This window comes from Bos mutus, chromosome 5, assembly GCF_027580195.1.
Source record: "Bos mutus isolate GX-2022 chromosome 5, NWIPB_WYAK_1.1, whole genome shotgun sequence".
NCBI classification, from domain to species: domain Eukaryota; kingdom Metazoa; phylum Chordata; class Mammalia; order Artiodactyla; family Bovidae; genus Bos; species Bos mutus.
In genome coordinates this window covers 117,040,111-117,066,428 of record NC_091621.1, presented here as the reverse complement: position 1 = coordinate 117,066,428, position 26,318 = coordinate 117,040,111, and the positions used below count along the sequence as shown (strand labels likewise).

Below are 26,318 nucleotides of genomic sequence, written 5' to 3'. Positions count from 1 at the left end.
CTGCACACCAGATATAGGCTTCCTCCTTTGGAGAGCATGAGTTGTAATTCCAAGGGTCAGAAGGACACTGCCAGAGAGAGGTGTCAGTTTTCCGACACTGGATTCCATCCACCCACTGTGGCCTAAAACCTTCTCTAAGAGCAACAGAAGAGTTGAGGGTTCCACTGTCCCCACAGCCAAGCTGTCTGCAGATCATGGACACAGTGATGTCTTCCATGGGGCTGCGGCAGACACTGCCCCAGGTCCCATTGTAGAAAACTTCCAGCCACCCAGCACACTGCTGGTCCTCACTCACCATCCTGAGGGCCAGGAACTCTAAGGTTGAAAGGGGAGGAGACAGGACACAGTGAAAACACCCATTTTGCTGCATGTTCTAGGTTTTCCTTTCTTCTAGAAATAATAAACATTCATCTCTGACCTTGTTCAAGAGATACCCACTAGATGACAAGACTGACATCACCTCCCTTTTAACTGACTTTGTCCATTTGTGTCTGTCTTTCTATTTCTACCACAATGGTGTAGTGGATATGAACTGAGAGGAAGACCAAACTGTGTGGGCACTAGTCAGGGAGGGGCAGCTGAATTCTGCTTCCTAACAAAATCTTTGAAGAGTATGTTAAGGGATGTGATGTGGATATTAGGGAGATAGGCAGAATAATTAACCCAAAATGTCTACATCCCAGGCTCTGCAACCTGTGAATATGTTACCATACCTGACAAAAGGGATTTACAGATGTGATTAAGATAAGGACCTTGGGATGGTGAGATTAAGCTAGAATATTGTATGAACAATGTGAGCCCAGTCTGAGCACATCCTTAGACCCACTATCCTTAAACATGGAATACATTTCTTAGCTCTGCCTAAAGAGAGAAATGTGACTCTGGCTAATATCTGGAGGCCTGCAGCATTTCTGGTCTGATAATGGATGAAGGAGGCTGTGAACCAAGGGATGTAGACAGTTTCTAGAAGCTTGAGAATTCCATGGACAGAGGGGCAGGGCAGGATACAGTCCATGGGATCGCAAAGAGTCAGACACGATTATGTGACTTTCTTTTTTTTTTTTTTAATCTAGAACATTGAAAAGACAAGAAATAGATTCTCCCCCAAAGGAAATAAATATATGTTGTTTTAACCCACTAATTTAAAATTGTTACTGAAGCAAACGGAAACTAGTACCGTGGGTTTAAATTTTTTGTATGTAACTGGAGAGAGCCCTGCTTTCAAGAAAAACTGTAAAAAAAGGCTCTGCCAGGAAACACTGCTGAGAAGAAAGGACCAGAATCTCAGCTGCTGCAGGAGGAAGTGAAAGCACCTCGTCTTCACGTCTGCTGGAAAGACAGGCTCCATGGGAGGAAGCCTCCTTCTCTGGTCCTTTGAGCATCTCTCCCTCAGGGCTCAGACCCCCGTCCTCCAGGGCCCCACCCCTCCCCAGCCTGTGGACAGTGTGCAGCGCAGACCTGAGCAGATGACCCCCGCGTCCTGCTTGTGTCTGCAGTTGTGCTGCCCCCAGCCCCGGGAAGGGCACCTCCACACGTGGGACTCCTTTCCTGTGCAGTTCAAGTTGTCCAGCCAGATGGGCCCTGATCCTGCCCCGAAGTGAGCAGACCCCGTGGCATTGAGGGCTTCTCCACAGCCCAGCTGCCTGCACACCACGCGGGCATCGTCCAGGTCCCAGCCGTCATCACAGATGGTGCCCCAGGAGCCCTGGTCAAGGATCTCCACTCTCCCGGCGCAGGGACCGCCCCCGTCCACCAGGCGGAGCTGCCTGCTGTCTGAGGAGAGAGAAATGGGACAATGGGGCGTCGACCTGGGGAATGAGAAGGGTCTTCTGTCCTGTGGGACCCTCACCTGAGCAGTAGGGGGCGCTCTCCTCTGAGGCCGCAGAGCCTGCAGGTTGAGACAGGAGTCGTTGCACTGGGAAGCACCTGGATCTGGTTTCCTGAAGAAACAACAATGATCAGAAGTCTGGAAGGGTTGAAGAACAGGAAACTGAATTAAGGGAAATAATGACCTGGTTAGTTAGTTAGTTAGTTAGTTCAGTCACTCAGTCGTGTCCGACTCTTTGAGACCCCATGAATTGCAGCAGGCCAGGCCTCCCTGTCCATCACCAACTCCTGGAGTTCACTCAGACTCACGTCCATTGAGTCGGTGATGCCATCCAGCCATCTCATCCTCTGTCATCCCCTTCTCCTCCTGCCCCAATCCCTCCTAATGGAGCTTATATGAAAGCTGTATTCAGTTCACTTCAGTTCATTCACTCAGTCGTGTCTGACTCTTTGCAACCCCATGAACTGCAGCACGCAAGGCCTCCTTGTCCATCACCAACTCCCGGAGTCCACCCAAACCCATGTCCATCCAGTCGATGATACCATCCAACCATCTCATCCTCTATCCTCCCCTTCTCCTCCTGCCATCACTCTTTCCCAGCATCAGGGCCTTTTCACATGATAGAGTTCTTCACATCAGGTAGCCAAAGTACTGGGAGTTTCAGCTTCATCAGTCCTTCCAATGAACACCCAGGACTGATCTCTTCTAAGATGGACTGGTTGGATCTCCTTGCAGTCCAAGGGACTCTCGAGAGTCTTCTCCAACACCACAGTTCAAAGCATCAATTCTTTGGTGCTCAGCTTTCTTTATAGTCCAACTCTCATATCCATACATGACTACTGGAAAAACCATAGCTTCTGACTAGATGGAACTTTGTTGACAAAGTATTGTCTCTGCTTTTTAATATGCTGTCTAGGTTGGTCATAACTTTCCTTCCAAGGAGTAAGCGTCTTTTAAGTTCTTGGCTGCAGTCACCATCTGCAGTGATTTTGGAGCCCAAAAAAATAAAGTCAGCCACTTCTTCCACTGTTTCCCCATCTATTTCCCACAAAGTGATGGCGCCAGATGCCATGATCGTCATTTTCTGAATGTTGAGCTTTAAGCCAACTTTTTCACTCTCCTCTTTCACCTTCATCAAGAGGCTTTTCAGTTCTTCTTCACTTTCTGCCATAAGGGTGGTGTCATCTGCATATCTGAGGTTATTGATATTTCTCCCAGCAATCTTGATTCCAGCTTGTGCTTCATCCAACCCAGCATTTCTCATGATGTACTCTGCATATAAGTTAAATAAACAGGATGACAATATACAGCCTTGATGTACTCCTTTTCCTATTTGGAACCAGTCTGTTGTTCCATGTCCAGTTCTAACTGTTGCTTTATGACATGCATACAGGTTTCTCAAGAGGCAGATCAGGTGGTCTGGTATTCCCATCTCTTTCAGAATTTTCCAGAGTTTATTGTGATCCACACAGTCAAAGGCTTTGGCATAGTCAATAAAGCAAAAATAAATGTTTTTCTGGAACTCTCTTGCTTTTTTGATGATCCAACAGATGTTGGCAATTTGATCTCTGGTTCCTCTGCCTTTTCTAAAACCAGCTTGAACATCTGGAAGTTCATGGATCACATATTGCTGAAGCCTGGCTTGGACAATTTTGAGCATTACTTTCCTAGCATGTGAGATGAGTGCAATTGTGCAGTAGTTTGAGCATTCTTTGGGATTGGAATGAAAAGTGACCTTTTCCAGTCCTGTGGACACTGCTGAGTTTTCCAAATTTGCTGACATATGGCATGCAGCACTTTCACAGCATCATCTTTCAGATTTGAAAGAGCTCATCTGGAATTCCATCACCTCCACTAGCTTTGTTAGTAGTGATGCTTCCTAATGCCCACTTGACTTCACATTCCAGGATGTCTGGCTCTAGGTGAGTGTGAGTGATCACACCATCATCATTATCTGCCGGGAGCTGGTGAGGCATTCCACTCATGACAAAGGTCATGAGGAAGGAGGCTTGCATGAGCCTCAGGAGTCCCCAGGATATTCTCGAGCATCTACCCACCAAAAACCAGAGTCTGCCTACTTTATTGCTTTGTGCTCTCACCTCTGACTTTACTGGGGCTGTCCCCACCACCATCTCGCTGTCAAAGAGTTTTTCAGCTCCAATTAATAAAGTTCCTGGGCAATTAGAGTGTTTAAATCAAACCCCTCAGATGGCTCTCTAACTCATTTACCTCCTACTCCTACAGCTATGTATACGATTGTTTACAGTTCCCAGCCTCGAGAGGCACAGGAAGCTTAAGATATTCAAATAGTTTAGAACCTCTCAGAGAGTTAGAAACTGTCAGAATAAACTAGTAAAGGATTTCATTGATGAGCCAATGCTTGTTGCAGAGTTTCCACATCCCCTGAATTGTATCCTTGAATGTGTATTAATTAATACAGTTGGTACGTAGAAAAAATAAGTAATGGCCTTGGTGTTAGTAACTTTAGACCCTTAAGGTAATAAATTCTTTCCTTTGTTGTAAACCCATTACACATCTGCCCTATAGGAATGCAATTTTATCTTCGGAAGATGGCGCCAAACCTTAAAATAATTACTCTTAGAGAAAATAAGTCTTTGTTGATAAGTCCTTGTCAAGAGTCATAAAATGTTAATAGGCCTTCTGGCCAGAAGATGATGTAAATCACCTAAACCATTTGTATATAATAAATTTGCAGGAAAGAAACCTCGGTTTTTGATAAGGATCAAAAACTACTGACTTTGCATCCCCTATTATCCTCTATGTGTAACTTAGGGTATATAAGCCCCTGTTAAAAATAAAGCTACGGGCCTTGCTCACCAACGCATGGTCTCCCCATGTCATTCTTCCCTTTAACTTCTGGCTGAAGTCTCCGTCTGGAACGTGGATATCCTCTGCGACCATTTATCTGCCTGGGCTTCTAAGACCCACTCAAGAAGGTGTCTAAGGTGGGGCACCTTCCGCTATTCGAGAGGGTGCCTGCGGCCTCCATGGTCAGAGCTAACCTGGTGTCACAGGTTATACTGATTTTCCACGTAAACCAAGCTACTCAGCCTCTTTTCTCCACTGAATTTTCCTACTGAGCTATCCTCATTCTATTACTCTTATATCTCTAATTAACATTTGAATAGTCACCTAGGCCGTCTCTCCTTCGAATACCCTGGATCAGCCGGGGCTGGACCTCGGCAATTATTCAGGTTGTGAAGATCTTTTTTGTACAGTCCTATGTATTCTTGCCACCTCTTCTTAATATCTTCTGCTTCTGTTAGGTCCATACCATTTCTATCCTTTATTGACCCCATCTTTGCATAAAATGTTCCCTTGGTATCTCTAATTTTCTTGAAGAGATCTCTAGTCTTTCCAATTCTGTTGTTTTCCTCTATTTCTTTGCATTGATCACTGAGAAAGGCTTTCTTATCTCCTTGCTATTCTTTGGAACCCTGCATTCAAATGGGTATATTTTTCTTTTCTCCTTTGCTTTTTGCTTCCCTTCTTTTCACACCTATTTGGAAGGCCTCCTCAGACAGCCATTTTGCTTTTTTGCATTTCTTCTTGGGGATGGTCTTGATTTCTGTCTCCTGTGCAATGTCATGAACCTCTGTCCATAGTTCATCAGGCACTCTGTCTATCAGATCTAGTCCCTTAAATCTACTTCTCACTTCCACTGTATAGTCATAAGGGACTTGATTTAGATCATACATGAATGGTCTAGTGGTTTTCCCCACTTTCTTCAATTTAAGTCTGAATTTGGCAATAAGGAGTTCATGATCTGAGCTACAGTCAGCTCCCAGTCTTGTTTTTGCTGCCTGTATAGAGCTTTTCCATCTTTGGCTGCAAAGAATATAATCAATCTGATTTCGGTGTTGACCATCTGGTGATGTCCATGTGTAGAGTCTTCTCTTGTGTTGTTGGAAGAGGATGTTTGCTATGAAAGCGGTGACCCAGCAGTAAAGTTATCATACTCTTATTGTTCACCTTCTCTGTGGAGAGTTCTGCTTCTGACAGTATCACAATTTTTGTTTTAACCCAAGTGTTGCTATAAGAATGAGTTAAATAAGTTGTTGTATCCCTAAATCTATCCCTGTGCTGTGCTTAGTCGCTCAGTCATGTCAGACTGTTTGTGACCCCCATGGACTATAGCCCACCAGGCTCCTCTGCCCATAGGATTTTTCAAGCAAGAATACTGGAGTGGCTTGCCATGCCCTCCTCCAGGGGATCTTCCCAATCCAGGGATCAAACCCAGGTCTCCCACATTGCAGGCAGATTTTTTACCATCTGAGTCACCAAGGAAGGCCAAATCTATCCATAAGTAAAAGCAAAACAAAATTCTTTCTGAAGGATTTCTACAATTTCTTCAATGTCTAACTTTAAAACAAACACTTAAATAAAATAGATCTCATGAAAAACAGAAAGGAAAAAGGAGACATTGGAAAGAATTTCCCAGATTTTTCACCTGCTAGATTTACCTGACAGAGAATTTAAATAGCCACGATTAAAGTGTTTATGGAAATAATAGACAAAATGTGTATCTTTGCAGAGAAATAATAACAAAAGTGAAGTACTTCTAGAGCTGAAAAATGTGTTAGCTGAAATTAAGAACTAAAGAATAATAGTAGTCATGCACTAGCTCAGCATAAGGTGGAAACATCACAGTGCAAGATCAGAGGATAGTCTTCAATGTAGAAATTCAGGTCACATGATAAGAGTTCTGGTGACATTGTTGTATAGAAGATTTTCCCCCAAAATTTAGCCCAGTTCAGTTCAGTCACTCAGTCATGTCCAACTCTTTGTGACCCCATTGGCTGCACCTCGCCAGACTTCCCTGTCCATCACCAACTCCTGGAGCTTGCTCAAACTCATGTCCATCAAGTCGGTGATGCCATCCAACCATCTCATCCTCTGTCATCCCTTTCTTCTCCCACCCTCAATCTTACAGCATCAGGGTCTTTTCCAATGAGTCAATTCTTCTCATCAGGTGGCCAAAGTATTGCAGCTTCAGCTTCAGAATCAGTCCTTCCAATGAATATTCAGGACTGATTTCCATTAGGATCCAATAGTTTGATCTCCTTGCAGTCCAGGGGACTCTGAACAGTCTTCTCCAACACCACAGTTCAAAAGCATCAATTCTTCAGAGCTCAGTCTTCTTTATGGTCCAACTCTTACATCCATACATGACTACTGGAAAAGCCATAGATTTGACTAAATGGACAATTGTCAGCAAAATAATGTCTCTGCTTTTTAATATTCTGTCTAGGTTTGTCGTAGCTTTTCTTCCAAGGAGCAGATGTCTTTTAATTTCATGGCTGCAGTCACCATCTACAGTGACTTTGGAGCCCAAGAAAATAAAGTCTGTCACTGTTTCCATTATTTCCCCATCTATTTGCCATGAAGTGATGGGACTGGATGCCTTGATCTTAGTTTTTTGAATGTTGAGTTTTAAGCCAGCTTTTTCACTCTATTCTTTCACTTTCATCAAGAGGCTCTTCAGCTCCTCTTTGCTTTCTGCCATAAAGGTGGTGTCATCAGCATATCTGAGGTTATTGATATTTCTCCTGGCAATCTTGATTCCAGCTTGTGCTTCATCCAGCCCAGCAGTTCACATGATGCACTCTGCGTATAAGTTAAATAAGCAGGGTGACAACATACAGCCTTGACATACACCTTTCCCAGTTTGGAACCAGTCTCTTTTTCCATGTCCAGTTCTAACTATTGCTTCTTGATCTGCATACAGGAGGCAGGTCAGGTGGTCTGGTATTCCCATCTCTTTCAGAATTTTCCACAGTTTGTCATGATCCACACAGTCAAAGGTTTGGCATGGTCAATAAAGCAGAAGTAGATGTTTTTCTGGAACTCTCTTGCTTTTTCTGTGATTCAACAGATGTTAGCAATTTGATCAACATGAAAAAGTTTTTCCTTAACTTTTAGCTGAAGAAAAAGAATATATACTTCATTTTGCTTATGACTTTGGGTCATTAATCAGAAAAAGACTCAGTTTGGCAGTCTTCCAGTGGGGTCTTTCAGTGCTGCAATTAGATGTCACCTGGGGCTGAAGTCATTTAAAGACTTGACTGAACTCTGGTTCTGTAAGGAAATTCCCAGAAGTGTCCTAAGGGTAAAGGAACATCATGGCTTCAACTTAATTCAGAAAGATTTTACATATTCAGGAAGAAATGGGGCAGAAGGGGAATCAGAAGGAAAGACACTCACACACACACAGAGATTAAAGGGAAATATTGATACTAACATTTAGAAACCCAGGTAAAGGTCATAAAGGAATTTTTATATAACTTTCCCAACATTTTAATGTCTCAAATGACATCAAAATTTTAAAAATTAAAAGATGAAAACAACTCAAAGAGAATTCATTGCCAGGACACTTTCACAAAAATACTCATGACATCAAAAATAAAATACCTAGGAGAAATCCTAGTAGAAGATGGGCAAAATCTCTGAGAAAAATTCAAGATCTAACTGAATGGAGGGATGTATTATGTCAATGATTTGGAAAACTCAACATTGTCAATGTCAATCATCCTCAAATTTCTTTGTCTCCTCTCAAATTTTTAAATGTAATCCCAGTGAAAGTACCCTTAAGCTTTTCTTTTGGCAAAAATGACAAGCTGATTTCTAAATTGATACAAAATACAAGCAACCAAGAATGACCATCACAGTTGGTAAGAAAAGCAACAAAGTTAGAGGAGTTAATATAAAGTAACTCTTGTAAATTAAAGTTATTAAGACTAACTACAAAGTTTGAAACTCTGCTCCTGCTGCTGCTAAGTCGCTTCAGTCATGTCCAACTCTGTGCAACCCCATAGATGGCAGCCCACCAGGCTCCCCATCCCTGGGATTCCCCAGGCAAGAACACTGGAGTGGATTTATGATTTCCTTCTCAATGCATGAAAGTGAAAAGTGAAAGTGAAATGTCACTCATGGAACAGAATCTTTAGTCTTATCCCATGGACTGCAGCCTACCAGGCTCCTCCGTCCATAGGATTTTCCAGGCAAGAGTACTGGAGTGGGTTGCCATTGCCTTCTCCATTGAAACTCTGGGAGATAGTAAAGGACACGGAAGCCTGGTGAGCTGTAGTTCATGGGTCACAAAGAGTCACACATGACTTAGCGATTGAACAACAACAATGACAAAGTTATGATAATTAAGAAAATGCAGTAATGGTGCAAGGATAGACAAATGATAACATGGAACAGAATAGAGAGTCTTAAAAGGACAGACATACTTGCCCTTCTGCTTATGACAAAGGCGGCACTAAAGTGGGGAAAAGAATCTTTTCAGAAAAAGACTGAGTTAATTGGATGTCCATATGAAACCTGACCCTCTTCTTACACCGATATCAATCCCAGAAGGAATGCACAATTATATGCAAGAGAAAATAATAAAATTTCCATAAGACGCTCTTGGAGAATGTTTTTATGATCTTGGCCATATAATCAAAGTCATTTTTAAAGGCTATAAAAAAAATAAATATAATAGGAAAAAAAATAAAATAAAATAAATTTCCATAAGATTAAGAAATGAGTTCATCAAAGGACACCATTTGATTAAGAAAAAGAAAATAAAAGACCAAGGGTTAAACATGGAAAGTAAGTAACACATATTTGCATCCAAAGACATTGTCATGGTAAGTTGTAATATCATATTTATAATAGTCAAGAACTGGAAACAACTCAGATTTAAACTGTCAGTAGAATTGATCAGTACATGGCCATGTGATCATTCAAAGTCATACTCTACAGTAATAAAAAAAAAAAAAGTGCTACAATATACAACATCATGAGTGAATCCCAAACATAATTTTGAGTCTAAAGAAATTAGATACAAAAGATGCATCATACTGCATCATTTTATATAAAGTTCAAAAATTGATAAAACTTTCTACGTTAGTAGAAGTTCAGTAAGTGCTTTTCCCTGTCCAGAGAGGGACGACAGTGACTGTGGTGCTGGGGACATTCTCTCTGTTGCTCTGGGTTGGGGTTCATACTGAGGTCTATACTTACTGCTCCTACACTGTTTTCTATGATTATAAGTAAGCAACAATGTTGCTTAAAAATATATTATTCCCCTTCACACTTCTTGCCCTGGCCTGAAAAATGAAGGAACAATGAGAAGATCCATATTTCACCATGAAATATCTGACTTTGAAGTCCATTTTCCCTCACTCTCTGCTCTTGGGGACATTTCACTCCAGGAGCATCCTGAGTACCAGTAGCCCTTTCCTCTCTCTTACCTGAGCAGATCACAGAGGCTGTGTTGCCATGGGAACAGTCAGGACCACCCAGGGCAGTCACAGGACAACTCCACAGGAAGGACTCAGCCCCTGAGCAGTGAAATCGGGCTGTTAGGATCTGATCACCTCCTTCCACCAAGTGTGGTCCTCCAGGGGTGGAGATGGCAACTCCACAGCCGAGCTGACGACAGATAACATTGGCATTGGCCAGACTCCAGTGGGAGGCACAGAGCGCTCTCCATCGTCCAGAAATGTTCATCTCCACCTGCCCCTCACACTGAGAGGAGCCATTTGTCATGAGCCGGACTTCTGAGTATGCTGGTAGAAGAAGACAGAGTTTCAGCAAAATCACATGACTTTCTCACCTGAATAGGGTGTTCACAGAGGTGAAAGGCCTGACCTGCATCTCACCTGAACAGACAACCTGAGCAGCTCCACTGTGGTGACAAGTGCCCCCTGGACAGGGCACTCTGGGGCAGACCCAGAGCTCAGGCTCCTCCCCCTCACACCTGAACTCTTCAGCCCAGACCTGGGCACTGGACTCTCTGAAGAGCTCATGTCCCAGGACAGACACAGCCTTGCCACAACCCAGCTCTGCACAGATGATCTGGGCAGTGGCAAGTGTGAAGTTCCCATCAGACACTGGGATCCAAGCTTCTCCAGAATGCACTTCTACTCGCCCTGAGCAGGGTCCATCCCCTCCAGCCAGACGCACAAATCCTAAGAGGAAACAACAAAACCAGTGTTCATGGTACTGACTTGAAACTGCACATTACAGGCCATGGTGTGAAAGTTTTTCTTTTTAGAAGTGGAGCATGTAGAGAGTCTTTGATAGTTAGTGTCATAATTGAATTTTCTTGAGCAGGTTTCTAAACAGAAATTCAGGAGGATTACAAGGTCAGTTTGGAGTGGCTGAATCCTAAGAACATACACTTTGAGACTGGTTAGAAATCTGAATTCCTCGGTCTAGGAGCCTAGAAACTACAGAGCCCAATTCAGATCATTGGAATGGCTGAATACTGGAAACACATCTTTTAGCATTGGTTGAAGAAGTGAATTTCTCATTTAGCAGCCTAATACCTACAGATCCAAGGATAATGTGTAATATGCCAGCACTTGAAAGTAGAGATATGCAGAACGGAACCCACCCAGAGAAACATGGGCTATGATATGAGAGACCTAGCATCCAGACAAGCTTAGAAAGCTTTCCTGGAACTTGTGGGGCTAATATTCTGATCAGTTTTCTCTCCCAGGAGCTAGTCCTCAAGTGACTTAGGTGAGGGAAAGTCTTGAGGCTGGATCCATGAGGGGATGCCAACCTGTAGATGGGTGACGCCTCCAGAGAAGAAATATGGACACTATTACTAATTCGTGTTTATGTCATCACATCTTGTCTTTTCAATGGCAAAAATTCCATTAATTTCTTCAGTGACCTTAGTGGGAAAGAAGATGAGTTAAGAAAACTCAGAGAGTCACAGAGAGAGAGTCCCGGCCACCTCGCTTGAAATCCTAGGATTTGTCAAAGGACCTGGTAGAGTGTGTGTTCTCAGTGGGACCTTACCAGACAGCTGAGTTTCCAGATCATCTCCTATTAAAGGTTTTTCTTCTGAAACAGGACTCATAGAAAATGCTAATTGATTTTAATACTATCATTGTACTAATTCTAACAACAGAACAATATGCATTCTTCTCAAGCACAAATGAAATATTCTCCAGGCTAGGTTACAAATAAGTCTTAACAAATTCAAAAATATTAAAATAATATCTTTCATGACCATAATGGAATGGAAATAAAACTCAATAGTAATAAGGAAACAGGAAATTCATGAATATATAAAAATTAAACCACACTCTTCTATTTTAAGACTGTTTTCTCTATTTCTATTAAGAATGCCATTGGGATTTAGATAGGAATTGCATTAAATCTGTAGATCACTTTGACAAGTACAGGCATTTTAACAATATTACTTCTTCCAGCCCAGAAGCACAGAATGACTTTCCATTGATTATATTGTCTTTAATTTCTTTCATGCATGTTTTACAATTCTAAAAGAAGATGGCATGTTGAATGGTTTACAATTCTAAAAGGAGGAAGAAGAAGGAGAAGGAGGAGGAAGTGAGCAAACAAGCCATCATTTGGAGAGTTCCAAGTTGAAAAAGCCTCAGTACAGGCAAAATATGTAAATATTTGTGGGAAACACTTGTTGAATAGGTTGTTAGCATATTACATCACCCTCTGCTCCTCCCATCTACCACTTAAGCTGCTATCCTTTTTCATTTCTCCCACTTCAGACAAGCAAACACAATTTTAAAAGACACAAATGAATGGAAAAGAAAATCAGAAAGGATAGCTACTGCTGTAGAAGTAGGGTGTGGGTGGAGCATACGGCAGGCAAGGTGGGATCAAGGAAGTTTTAAAACTAAAGGAGAGAAAAATAAAAGTTTGTTTTTTTTTTATTAAAAATAAAAGTTCATCATTTGGTCATCAGAGGAACACATTTTGAACAGAATGAAAATAACCCAATGAAAAAACTTTATTTGATTCATCAAGTACAATTCCCTGATTTTTAGATGTGTTCTGATTATTTATTTCTAAAGTTCTTACTGGTAAAGGACTGCTTAGTGATGCCCAACATCCAACCAGAAAATTATTAGAATTTCCAAAGGGGAAAAATGTAACCCATAACACATTTTAAAAAAATAATCATTTAAATCAACTTCAGAAATTACAGAAATGATTGAATTGGCTGAAGATATCTTTAAACCACTAATATCAATATGCTTAATAAACAATCAAAATAAACAGGGAGGAAAACTAGGAAAAATAAACAAATGAGACTTCTAAAACTGAAAAAATATAGTATTGGAATGAACAATTATTTGGATTAATTACACAAGAGACTAGACATTGCAGAATAGAAGAACTGGGAAGTAAAACACAGCAGTAGAGACTATCTAAACTGAACCAAAGAGAGTAAAAAGGCAGAAAAATATGAATGGAAACTCCATGGCATGTAGGATAATATAAAAATATATAAAATATGTGTATTTGGAGATTCAGAATAAGGGCTGTGCTGAAAAATATTAAGAAAAGATAAATGAAATCTTTTCCAAATTTACTGAAAACTATAAATCCACTGATTCAAAAAGCTAAACAAACCCTGAACAAAGTAATGAAATCATTCTCAGAAAACATGACAATGTAAATACTGAAATTCAGTGGTAAACAAACAAACAAACAAAAATATCTTAAGAGCAGCCAGGGAAATTTGACAAACTATATACAGCAGAACAAAAGGATAAGTATTATTTACTGACTTTTTGTTGGAGGCAGTGAAAGTCAGATGACAATGTAAAAACATATTTAAAGTATTGGGGTTGGGCATTTGTTACTCTAGAATTGAATCACCTATAAAAATACTTTTCAAAACTGAATGAAAATTAAGATGACTTCAGATAAATGAAAAATGATAGAATTGGAGGCCACCAGACACACACTACACAAAACTGCCTCAGAAAGTTCTTCAAGCTAAAGGGACATGACAGCAGATGAAAACATGGATCCACTCAAAGGTATAGAGTCTGTGCTAAATGTTGATTCTCTGTTAGAAGATTTAAAGCAAAAATATTAGCAACAAACTACAAGATTCATAATAAATTTATAAGTAGAATGTATGACAATGACAGCACCAATGACCAAAGTGGAAGAAAAGTATAGTGACTGACATTGCATGTTGTGACATAACATCATTTCAAGGTAGAATGTAATTAAAGATTAGTAATTCAACATGGGCTTCCCCAGTGGTTCAGTGGCGAACAATCCATCTGCCAATGCAGGAGATGCAGTTTTGATCCCAGGTCTAGGAAAATCCCACATACCACGGAGCAACTAAGCCCATGCACCACAATTAGTGAGCCTGTGCTCTAGAGCCCAGGAGCCACGACTACTGAAGCTTGAGCACCATAGAGCCTTGCTCCACAGCAAGAGAGGCCACCGCAGTGAGGACCTCGTGCACTGCAACTAGAGAGTAGCCTCTGATCTCCACAGCTAGAGAAAAATCTATGCAGCAATGAAGACCCAGCACAGCCAAAAATAAATAAAAATTATTTTAAAATTAAAAAAAATCAACATTATTATCACCTAAAAATCTGATATGATTAATAAGCCAATAGAGTTTTAAGATAAAATAATATACTCAAAGATTAAAATAGGAACAAAGATATAACAAATAGCAGGCAAGTACACTTAAACACAATTATATCAATAATTACATTAAAGGTAAATAATTTAAGTACTCCAAATAAAAAACAAGATGATCAGACCAGATAAAATAAGACAAAACAATATACTGCCTATAAATACATATGTGTTTGAATATAAACACAGAAACATATTAAAAAGGTAAAAAATTATATACTATGCAAACACAAATCAGAGAAGGCTGTATACAGTGTCTATATTAATATCATACAAAGTCAGACTATAAGACAAAGAATACATTCAGAAAAAAAGAAACATTTTATGGTAATAAAATACAAAAGAAATTATATACTAGCAAATCTGGTGGCTTAAAAATAAAATGATGCTTGGAAGAAAATTTAGAACCTTGATGCTTCCTTGATACCTACATTAGAATAAACATAGAAACAGAAGAAAGTGATCCAAGACTCAAGAATCTACAAAAGCAACAACAATCATAACTGGAAAGTGAAAGTCGCTCAGTCGTGTCTGACTCTATGACCTCGTGGTCTATACAGTCCATGGAACTCTCCAAGCCAGAATACTGGAGTGGGTAGCCTTTCCCTTCTCCAGGGGATCTTCCCAACCCAGGGATTGAACCCAGGTGCCCCGTGTTGCAGGCAGATTCTTTACCCGCTGAGCCACAAGGGAAGCCCAAGAAAACTGGAGTGGTTAGCCTATCCCTTCTCCAGGGGATCTTCCTGACCCAGGAATCAAACAGGGGTCTCCTGCATTGCAGGCAGACTGTTTACCAGCTGAGCTATCACAGAAAATCATAACTGAAAAAGAGGAGTGAAAACTGAGTACAGAAATCAATTAAGTAGAAAGCAAATACAAATCAAAAAAATCAATAGGGTCCATTAGTGATTCTCTTAAAAAGAACATTAACACGGATAATCTTCTAGCAAAACCAATTAAGAGAAAAGAAGGAACACAAATTAACAACACCAGTAACAAAAGGAGGAATATCATTATAGATCTTCCCAACATTTAAAGATAAGAGATATGAACCAGTGTTATTCTAATTTGAAAATTTTTTGTAAAGTGGGCCTAGTCCTTGAAAACGCATTACTTGTGAAACACAACTCACCAAAATCTGATACAAAAAAAGAGAAAAATATGAGTAAACTTATATTTGTTAAATAAACAGAATCCATATTATAAAAACTTTCCTCTAAGAAAACTGCCAGCTACAAATGCTAGCACTTCCACGGAGCTCAGAAATGACTCCCACAACAGGATAAAGGAAGAGAGGGAGGGAGAGAATGAGGGCAGGAAGGAAATGCAACACAGAGGCTGTGGTGAATGTACGAGTTGACCTGCATCTTTCCAACCTTCCCCTCCTGCAATCCTTGCATCTTCATCCCCTCACCATTTTACACTTCAGTACTGTAGTACCTGGTGGCTCAGAAGATAATCAAGACTCTGCCTGCAATGCAGGAGACCCAGGTTTGATCCCTGGGTGAAGATGATCCCCTGGAGAAGGAAATGGCAACCCACTCCAGTATTCTTACCTGGAGAATCCCATGGACAGAGGAGCCTGGTGGACTAGGGTCCATGGTGTCACAAAGAGTAGGACAGGACTGAAGCAACTTGGAACACTTGCACCACAGTCCTTCTCAATTTGTTTAGCCCCTCATTGAAATCTCCTCCTTATTTCAAACAAGCTTCTCTACAGTCTTCTCTAGTCATTGTTTCTACTCTAGATTTCTCCTAAACACAGTACTCCACTTCCAACAATCCACTACTGAGGCTGAAATTTCTCTTCCATACCTGACTCCTAAGATTAAGCAGAAGAAACTCCAAGAGTTCAATTTTGATTAAGATAATGAAAAGACAAGCTATTCTAATCTTATCTCTACTAAATCACCACCACTTAACTTCATCATTAAAACATGTCTGAAAATACAGAAAAGACAGACCAAGGGGAGGGAACTAGTGACAAAAAGAGAAACAGAAGGAACCTGGAACCATTCATAAAAATGTGAGAGCCTAAGTTAGAGCAATGGTAGTCAGGGAGTACAAACCACAAGCAGTGTTTAAATATCAGAGCATTCTCCAATTCTTTACTTTTAAGTGTATCTTAACTGGAATTAATATCAAGACATCAATCTTCTTAGGATGATAACATTCGGAGTTCTAATTTCACAGAAAGTTCAAACATCACACACTCCATTTTCATTCAGATGCTGATTTATCAAAATATGGTAGAGACACCTGTAGTGTTTCCACAAATTTATCTGCAGTTGGAACCATGATTAGGACATTGTGACAATGACAAAGGTTACTTGAGATGCCAGAAAACAGGTTTGCTTAAAGCAAAAGTTTCTAACTAAAATTTAAAAGCACCTTGAAAATAATTATTTTTAATAAGAATAATAAAGAGAATGGAAGAAAACTTTTTGAAGAGATGAATAGATTTATGACATAGTGCTGTAATGGTTTCACAAATGCATACTTATCAAGCAGTTTTGTATGTCAGTCATACCTCAATAAAGTACCTTTTAAAAAGGAAAAGAATTGTTTTCTTAAGGGCTTCAACTAGAATCATCAAAGATCTGCTGAAGGTGAGATTAGAAAAGATCACTTTTCCAATGATCTTCCTCAACATAAACACCCAAGAGCTGATTGGCTGTGGCTGCTAAAGACCTACTGCAGATGTCCTCAGGGCTCCCTTGTCCCATGATCACATCAGATGGGGTGATTCTTGCCTAAGACCAGCTCCCTACTTCAGGAAACTCACTGTGATAACCAACAATATCTTCCTCCAGTCCAGCTGCTCTGATGGGATTAATATCCTGGACATCTAATCCACAATTATGATAACAACTAGAAGCCTCTCTGTCAAATACTGTGACCACCCACCCACACCCTAGTTTCACTGCTGTCTTTACTGCATCCACCTTGGCACAGGTCAAACACATAGACAGCACTGAGCACTTCTTAGGAGTCACTTCAGGTCCTCTTAGCTTCACTGCCTCTTATACGTGATGCACTTCAGCTGCTGTGTTGTAAACTTCAAGACTGCATTTTCCTGCTCCCTCAACATCCCTGCAAATGATGATGTGAGCTCCCCACTCTGTTGATCAGGTGCACCAGTGTGATGAGATTGTTTTCTGCCACAAGTCCCACTTTGGCTTCCTCTGACTGTGACCTAGAGACATTTAAATGCACCAGTGAAATCCCTTCACACCTTTTCCTTGTGTAACTGCACCCTGACCCCTGGTATGGTCACTTGTCCGCAGGGTCTTCACATGCCATTTGGGGTCACGATTGCTTGGTTGAGCGTTTTCTATTGTCACATCCTCCACATACCAACATGGAGGAGTGTGACTCTTTTAGACCCTATGAGTATGATAAACCTTGTTGCCCACAACTCTTCTATGACCCCTCCCTCACCATGTAGCCACACCCTAGTGACCATTACATCAAAGAAAACAGAACAATTACCATGATGAGACTACATCACAGAAGTCGAACCCAGAAGCTGTATCTGTATGAAACTTTTGACCTCACCTCTCTGTCTCCTGTGACACATCACAAAGATCCTTCACCCAAGTATGCTCTAAAGGCTGTATCCATAATCTCAGTCATTCTGGTAATAAGACAGAGGCTTTTCCTGCTAGAGATCCCCACACAGACCAGACAGGACTTACCTGAGCAGACTACTCCAGCATCCCGACCATGATTATAGCCATCATTACGATAGTCTTTAATATTAGAATGCTCACAGTCACTGACAGTTGACTCTGTCCCTTCACATGAAGTATACAAAAGCCAAATGGGGCCAAGTCCTGGCCCAAAATAAGCCTTTCCAGGAAAACCAATGGCAGCTCCACACCCCAGCTGTCTGCACACTACAGATGCATCCTTCAATGTCCACCTGTAACCATCCACTGTGCCCCATTCTCCTTGGTGCTTCACTTCCACTCTCCCCTCACAGCGATGGGCTCCATCCTTCAACCTCAGCTCCAGAGCTGCAAGAGAGACACAGACACAGGACACAGGAGAGATTTTAGGAGACCATGTAGTGGTGTATGTTTAAAATGTAAGCTCTCTGAGGAGTAAAAGAGTGCATGGGTTTTATAGTTTTCTATATATAGGTCTTTAGTTTCTTTAGGTAGATATATTCCTAAGTATTTTATTCTTTCCATTGCAATGGTGAATGGAATTGTTTCCTTAATTTCTCTTTCTGTTTTCTCATTATTAGTGTATAGGAATGCAAGGGATTTCTGATTTTATATCCTGCAACTTTACTGTAGTCATTGATTATTTCTAGTAATTTTCTGGTGGACTCTTTAGGGTTTTCTATGTAGAGGATCATGTCATCTGCAAATAGTGAGAGTTTTACTTCTTCTTTTCCAATTTGGATTCCTTTTATTTCTTTTTCTGCTCTGATTGCTGTGGCCAAAACTTCCAAAACTATGTTGAATAGTAAAGGTGAAAGTGGGCACCCTTGTCTTGTTCCTGACTTTAGAGGAAATGCTTTCAATTTTTCACCATTGAGGATAATGTTTGCTGTGGGTTTGTCATATATAGCTTTTATTATGTTGAGGTATGTTCCTTCTATTCCTGCTTTCTGGAGAGTTTTTATCATAAATGGATGTTGAATTTTGTCAAAGGCTTTCTCTGCATCTATTGAGATAATCATATGGTTTTTATTTGTCAATTTGTTAATGTGGTGTATTACATTGATTGATTTTCGGATATTGAAGAATCCTTGCATCCCTGGGATAAAGCCCACTTGATCATGGTGTATGATCTTTTTAATGTGTTGTTGGATTCTGATTGCTAGAATTTTGTTAAGGATTTTTGCATCTATGTTCATCAGTGATATTGGCCTGTAGTTTTCTTTTTTTGTGTGGCATCTTTGTCAGGTTTTGGGATTAGGGTGATGGTGGCCTCATAGAATGAGTTTGGAAGTTTACCTTCCTCTGCAATTTTCTGGAAGAGTTTGAGCAGGATAGGTGTTCATCTCTTCTCTAAATTTTTGTAGAATTCAGCTGTGAAGCCGTCTGGACCAGGGCTTTTGTTTGCTGGAAGATTTTTGATTACAGTTTCAATTTCCATGCTTGTGATGGGTCTGTTAAGATTTTCTATTTCTTCCTGGTCCAGTTTTGGAAAGTTGTACTTTTCTAAGAATTTGTCCATTTCTTCCACGTTGTCCATTTTATTGGCATATAATTGTTGATAGTAGTCTCTTATGATCCTTTGTATTTCTGTGTTGTCTGTTGTGATCTCTCCATTTTCGTTTCTAATTTTGTTGATTTGATTTTTCTCCCTTTGTTTCTTGATGAGTCTGGCTAATGGTTTGTCAATTTTATTTATCCTTTCAAAGAACCAGCTTTTGGTTTTGTTGATTTTTGCTATGGTCTCTTTTGTTTCTTTTGCATTTATTTCTGCTCTAATTTTTAAGATTTCTTTCCTTCTACTAACCCTGGGGTTCATTTTTCTTCCTTTTCTAGTTGCTTTAGGTGTAGAGTTAGGTTATTTATTTGACTTTTTCTTGTTTCTTGAGGTGTGCAGGAGAAAATAAATAAATAAATAACTGTAAAGAAAAAAAAAAGTGCATGGGATATAGTATTTCCTGACCTCTGTGATATAAACATTCCCACCGTGGCTAACTCTAAGCTCCCAATGTGCCATCACTGAACCTGGAGCAGGAAGGGATGCACCAGGTGTTTCTCACGAGCCTGTAGAACCAGCTCCAGGGACACCACCGAGGACAGGCCTTCAGAGACTCTGGATGCTGCCCTCCCTGTAGATGTGCCCAAGGCTACTAGGGCCCAGCTTCCCCATCAGTTACAGCTCATGGCCCCGGATCCAGGGAGGAATCGTCCCTCTCCTTCCCTGTCCATAGGGAGCATCTCATCCAGCTCAGGAACAGAGGGCTGGGGTAACAGGCTCTGAAATGTCCTGGCTATTCCTGCCACCTGGTGTTCATGTCCTTGTGTAATCCACACTCGAATGTACCTAGTAACACACATCTAACAAGTGGAATTTGACAAAAGTGATCAAATGTCACTTTAGCAATTAAGTTTTAAGATGACTCTGGTTTCTGCATTAAAAGGAGTTCATTTGTAGGAACATTATAGATGGAGACATTACTAGTGTTCAACAACATTTAAAATTCTCTTTTTATGAGCATGTGGAAATAGTAATACTTCCTTGCCTATTTGAAGTTAAGCATAACCATGTGATCTGGCTCATTCAACAAAGTGGCAGAACAAATGATGTCACTTCCACATAGAAACATTTAAGAGCCAGTATATTTTTCTACCACAGTGAATACTGCAGCCTTGTATCACAGTGGGATATAATACAATGGTGGAGAATCCAACAACCTGAGTGCTTGAAGAATTACCATAGCAGAAGTCCTGCCAAAGTGAACAGAACATGTTATATAAGGATACATTTTGTATTTTTTTTTACTGCACCATACCTAGCTTACTTTTACTAAAATGGAAAATAACAGCAGAAAATTGACAGAAAGAAAAATACTAAGATAAAGACTAGGTATATAAAATTGAGAAACATCTATACTAACATCTAAAACCCCAAGAACAAAAAGAGATGTCAGGGTAGAGTAGACTGAAGCCTTAGATTTACTGAAAGAAAAAAATAAAATTGCCAATCTAAAATTCTACACTCAAAACCATTCTCTCAAAGAATAAAGACCTCAAATGTGCCATTACCAAAATGCTGATGTAGGAGACAGCAGCCTCCATCCTATGAAAAAAGACCAAACTTAGACAGCCATCAGTAACAAAAACAGCTCCAGAAGATCTGAGTACCCTAAGAAGTTTGACCATGCCAAGATACTATCATTTTGGAGGCATCATTACATCCTCCAAACCAGAATCACTCAGTGTCAAGGGTGCCAGGAGAGTTCCTCTCACCAGGAGGGTAAGAGCAGGCTGAGTAACCAGTGTCCCTAGCCTTTGGGGGCACCATATGAAAGTCCTGCTTCAGGTTCACTTCACGCAGACCTGCAAAGCTGAGCCAGTCTTAGAGAGATGGCTAGGCATAAGAAAGAAGAGCAAAGGACCAATAGCAACCACATGGCAGGAGAAATCACAGTTCACAGTGACCTGCTCTGCAGACAGATGCAGCAGATTTTACCCCTGAAAGAATTAATAACAGCACAGATGATGGTTTCCAGTAGTCATGAATGGATGTGAGAGTTGGACAGTAAATAAGGCTGAGCCCTGAAGAATCGATGCTTTCAAACTGTGGTGCTTGAGAAGACTCTTGAGAGTTCTTTGGAGAGGGAGGAGATAGAACCAGTCAATCCTAAAGGAAATCCACCCTGAATATTTATTGAAAAGACTGATGCTGGAGCTGAAGCTCTAATATTTTGGCCACCTGATGCAAAGAACTGACTCATTGGAAAAGACCCTGATGCTGGGAAAGACTGAAGGACAAGGAGAAGAGCAGCACAGGATCAGATGTTAGATAGCATCACCAACTCAATGGACATGAGTTTGAGCAATGAGCCATTGTTGGTCTTGGCCTTTGCTGCCTTCCTAGGCCTTCCCACAACCTGAGCACCTGCAACCATCAACTCCCCGACAGAGGCACCTGCAACAGGCCCCCAAAGCCAAATGTGTGCACACCATTGGCTCTGGCCACCACCACCGCTGGTCATGACCCTAGGCTCTGGAACCAGAGGCACTGCTGAGAACACTAACTACCATTCCAGTGACAGCAGACCCCCTGCAACACTTGCCAAACACCACACAGTTGTCAATGCTGTGGACATCAGCAGCCTGAGCCAAACAGCCTCATGCCCTCCCAGACCCAGTGCCACCTTATGCCTCTGCACTTGGCACCCTGCAGAACATTCCAGTGTGCCACTACCCAGAAGTGAAAGGCTTTCTCTACTGAATCAGGACATAGAGTCTGGCAGAGGGGACAGCTTTTTTAAATGTGCAGACATCTACAAGAGAATAAGACACCAAAGGAATACAGTAAACCTCTTGTAACCAGCTCAAATTAATGGAGATCCAAGAATTGCCTGACAAAGAATTCAAAATAATACTTCAAAAGATGCTCAGAGAGTTACAAAAGAATTCAAATATTTATGGATAACAGGAAAATAATACAAATAAAATAAGAGCAATAAAGACATATACTTTTTTAAAAAAAAACTAACCAGATATTTTTAAGCTGAATAATAAATGAATGGGCTTTCCAGGTGATGCTAGTGGTAAAGAACCCGTCTGCCAATGCAGGAGATGTAAGAGACTCATGTTCGATCCCTGGGTCTGGAAGATCCCCTGAAGGAGTACATAGCAACCCACTCCAGTAATCTTGCCTGGTGAATCCCATGGACAGAGGACCCTGGTGGGCTACAGTCCATGGGGTCACAAAGAGTCACACATGATGGAGGTGATTTAGCATGAACACAATACAATGAGTAAACTGAAGAATTCAGTACAGAGATTCAACAACAAACTTGACCAAGGAAAAAAAAAAAAAAAAGAAAAGTAAGTTAGAAGAAAGATCAGTTGAAAGTATCCAAAGAGAGGAACAAAAAGAGAATGAAAAGAATATAGAAAGCAGTGGGAACTATGCACACCATAAAAAGAAACAATGTATTGAATGGAGTCACAGGAGAAGTGAAGGAGAAAAGAAATAATGGCTGAGGACTTGGTGGTGGTGAAGTGGATAAGAATACGCCTGCCAATGCAGGGGACATGAGTTCAATCCCTGGTCCAGGAAGACTCCACATGCCACAGAGCAACTAAGCTGGTGTGCCACAGCTGCCAAAACCTGTGCACCTAGAGCCTGTGCTCTGCACCAAGAGAAGCCACCACAATGAGAAGTCTGTGCACTGCAGTGAGGAGCAGCCCCTGCTTACTGACAGCTAGAGAAAGCCCGCATGCAGCCAGGAGACCTAGCAAAGAAAGAAAGACTGAGAATTTCCAAAACCTGGGGGAAATCTGGACATGTAAGTTCAAGAAGCTAATAAGTAACCCCAAAATTTCAATTCAAAACAACCTTCTCCAAGACACACAGAGTAAACTATCCAAAAGCAAAGACAAAGAGAGAATTCTAAATGTCTAAAGAGAAGAAAAAAATTCTGTCACCCAAGAGGACTCCCATAAGGAGATCAGCATATTTGTCCAAAGAAACCTTGCAGACCATGAAGAAGGATTGATAACATACTCCACTCTCACTCAGGGGAAAGCAGCTCCCAGGGGGGACAGGAGAGGGCACGAGAGAAAGTGCTCCCTACAGAGTCACAGCAGATCCTGGGAGGGAAAAGGACCATCCCAGGTCCCCACATCAGAAAATGAGTCACAGGGACCAGGGGCAGGGACTTGGGAACTTAGACACCTGAGGCTATGCATCAACTGATCTCTACAGACAAGCGGTCCCCTCTCCTGGATGCGGGCTTCTCTGCTCCCTAATGACACCTGGTGGGAACAGGCGAGGCCAGCAGACAGAGCCTCTCACAGAGCCCAGTGCTGGGCAGACACGTCAACAAGCAGAGGGGAGCCTGGGGATGGGGAGCCAGAGAGAGGCAGGCAGGTGCACGATTATCTCTGATCCAGTTACAAGGAGTGGCCGTGACACCCAGCCCTGTGGACACCCTGTGTGCTTCACAGGCCAATGGACTCAATCCATGCTCAGCAGCCCCATTCCTCTCATGCAGACAGGCTCCATCCCCCTTACACACACAGCCTCACACACTCCCACATACACACACATATTCTCACACAAATACACACAATCTCCCATGCTACTCAAACACTCCTCACACACCCTCACTCACCCTCACATACTCCTCACACACCTCACACACCCTCATACACCACTCACACACTCCTCACATACTCCACACACACACATACACACACTTCACACCCTCACACACAAAAATACATAAACTCTCACACACACATACACCCTCACACACTCCTCACACACACACACACACACATACCCTCACACACACACACCCTCACACACTCCTCACCTGCACACACACACACACACACACACACACAAAAAAAACACAAGCACAGAGCCTACAGGAGCACAGACACAGGAAACATGGGGACCCAGGGGCAGTGCTCACACACCAGGCACGTGGAGCATGTGGGAACAGCCCAGAGTCCCAGCTGGGGTCAGTCGCTGGAACTTGCACACACTGGGAGCCACTGGGACCCTAGAAGCTCCCTGAGGACAATGGAGACAGCGGAGGGGACTCAGGCTGACCCAGCTCGGTCCAGACCAAACCTCACTGCTCTGTAAAATCTGCCACTATGACCAGTGGACCCCCCACAGGAGACGGACCAGTATTCACAGCCACAGTGCTTCCTTTTTGGTGAAAAACACTAAGACTGCAGCTCCACAACTCCAGACACCTTTCCCTTCATCAAGGCATCCACTCCCTGCTGTGGACCCAGGACAGAGGGGCAGCTCTTACCTTGACCACCCACCACGGTGCCGAGGAGGAGGACACAGAGTCCCCACAGGGAGAGGTGTCTGCCCAGAGCCATCCTGACCCCACGTCCTCAAGGTCACAGTCCCAAATGCAGGATCAGCCTGTGAGGAGGCATCAGGGTGCCGACCGGGGTTTATATAGACCACCCCTTACACCCTCCCTCCTGAGAGCCAATAGCGACACCTCTCACCATTTCAGGCACTGTCGGAGGCTGCATCTGCCACTTTCTGCAGCTCAGACACCAATGAGCTTCTGCATCTTCAACATCTCCTTATATGAGCAACACGGTCCTTTGACCTCCTGCTTCCATGGTCCTGAGAGCCGGGCCCCATAATCAGGGCTGGTGTAGAAAACTATGAGTACCTTTCCTTCCTCTGATCACCCTGGCCGATCCCCAAGGACTGTGAGATTTTTCAGAGGCAAGTTGTGTAATCCATTGGCCCGCAGGCAATAACTCTAGTGGAATCAAGCACTGGTCTTCCAAGTACTGAGCTCAAGATGGAAGCCAAGTACTAGAAGAAGGTTTGAAATACAAGAATATTTGTCAGGCCAGAAGAAAATTAGGACAAGGACTGCAGAAATTCACAGGTGACCATGGAGAGGGTGAGGTGGAAACCATTAAGTTGAGGGGATGAGTCTGCTGGTCTTTCTTCTCTTCTCAGAATGATCTGGAGACTGGGTCCTGGAGAAGGTGTATTTATGCTCAGTTGTGTCCTACTCTTTGTGACCCCTGGGATGTAACCCGCCAGGCTCCTCTGTCCATAGGCTTTCCCAAGCAAGAATACTAGAGTGGGTTGCCATTTCCTTCTCGAGGGGTTCCTCTAGACCCAAGGATCAAATCCATGTCTCCTGTGTCTCCTGCATTGACAGGGGGTTCTTTATTGCTGAACCACCTGGGAAGCCCTATAAGGGATTTTCACACATGCTAAATCCCTTTCCCTTTATTGCATTTCATTTTATATGAAATACCCCTTTCACCTAGTCAACAAATGATGCTTCAGGAGAGAAAGAGATTGCTGTTACAGGAAACAAAGAGAAAGTAGTAGTCATCATTCAACCCTAACCCTCCAAAATAGGAGTGGGGCTCTATAGAAGAAAATATATAGCTTAGAAAGATTAACATTTTCTAAACTTCACGATTTCTGCCTTTGGAAAGGGAGAGTTTGGTTTGATAGGATTCAGAACCCACCTGTATTATTAGCCATAACTAAAGAAGATGCAAAATATTATTTAAGGGAACTGCCCGCAGACAGAAGGATAAATAGAAAGTATTCTGCTGCACAGTGGCTGCAGGCAAGGGGCAAAGAAGAGGCGAATGAAGGAGAAAAGAGAAGAGGGTTCATTCATTCTGAGTTCAAGAGGAAAGTTGGTGGCAAGAATGGAATTCCAGGTGGATTGAGGGCACAGAGCCAAGCAGGAGGGACTGATGTCCAATGTGGCCATTGCTGCCTTGTTGTGTCCCACTGATCAGAGAAGCCCCCAGATGCTCTCCAGAAAGTAGCCCAGGGATGCATATAGAGACAGAGAAGA

At 42.0% G+C, this 26,318-nt stretch overlaps 1 protein-coding gene across 1 annotated transcript; it reads right to left on the bottom strand.

Annotated features, from left to right (window-relative positions):
• LOC102279762 (antigen WC1.1-like) lies at positions 1-24,885 on the bottom strand (the record flags this gene model as incomplete). Its single annotated transcript, XM_070370164.1, is given in 8 exon segments — positions 1-315; positions 1,459-1,773; positions 1,850-1,905; positions 1,907-1,940; positions 10,093-10,410; positions 10,504-10,812; positions 17,989-18,309; positions 24,771-24,885. Coding segments are annotated over 8 exon segments (1,741 nt in total), but the record flags the coding sequence as incomplete, so codon positions are not given.
• Positions 24,886-26,318: the final 1,433 nt, after the last annotated feature.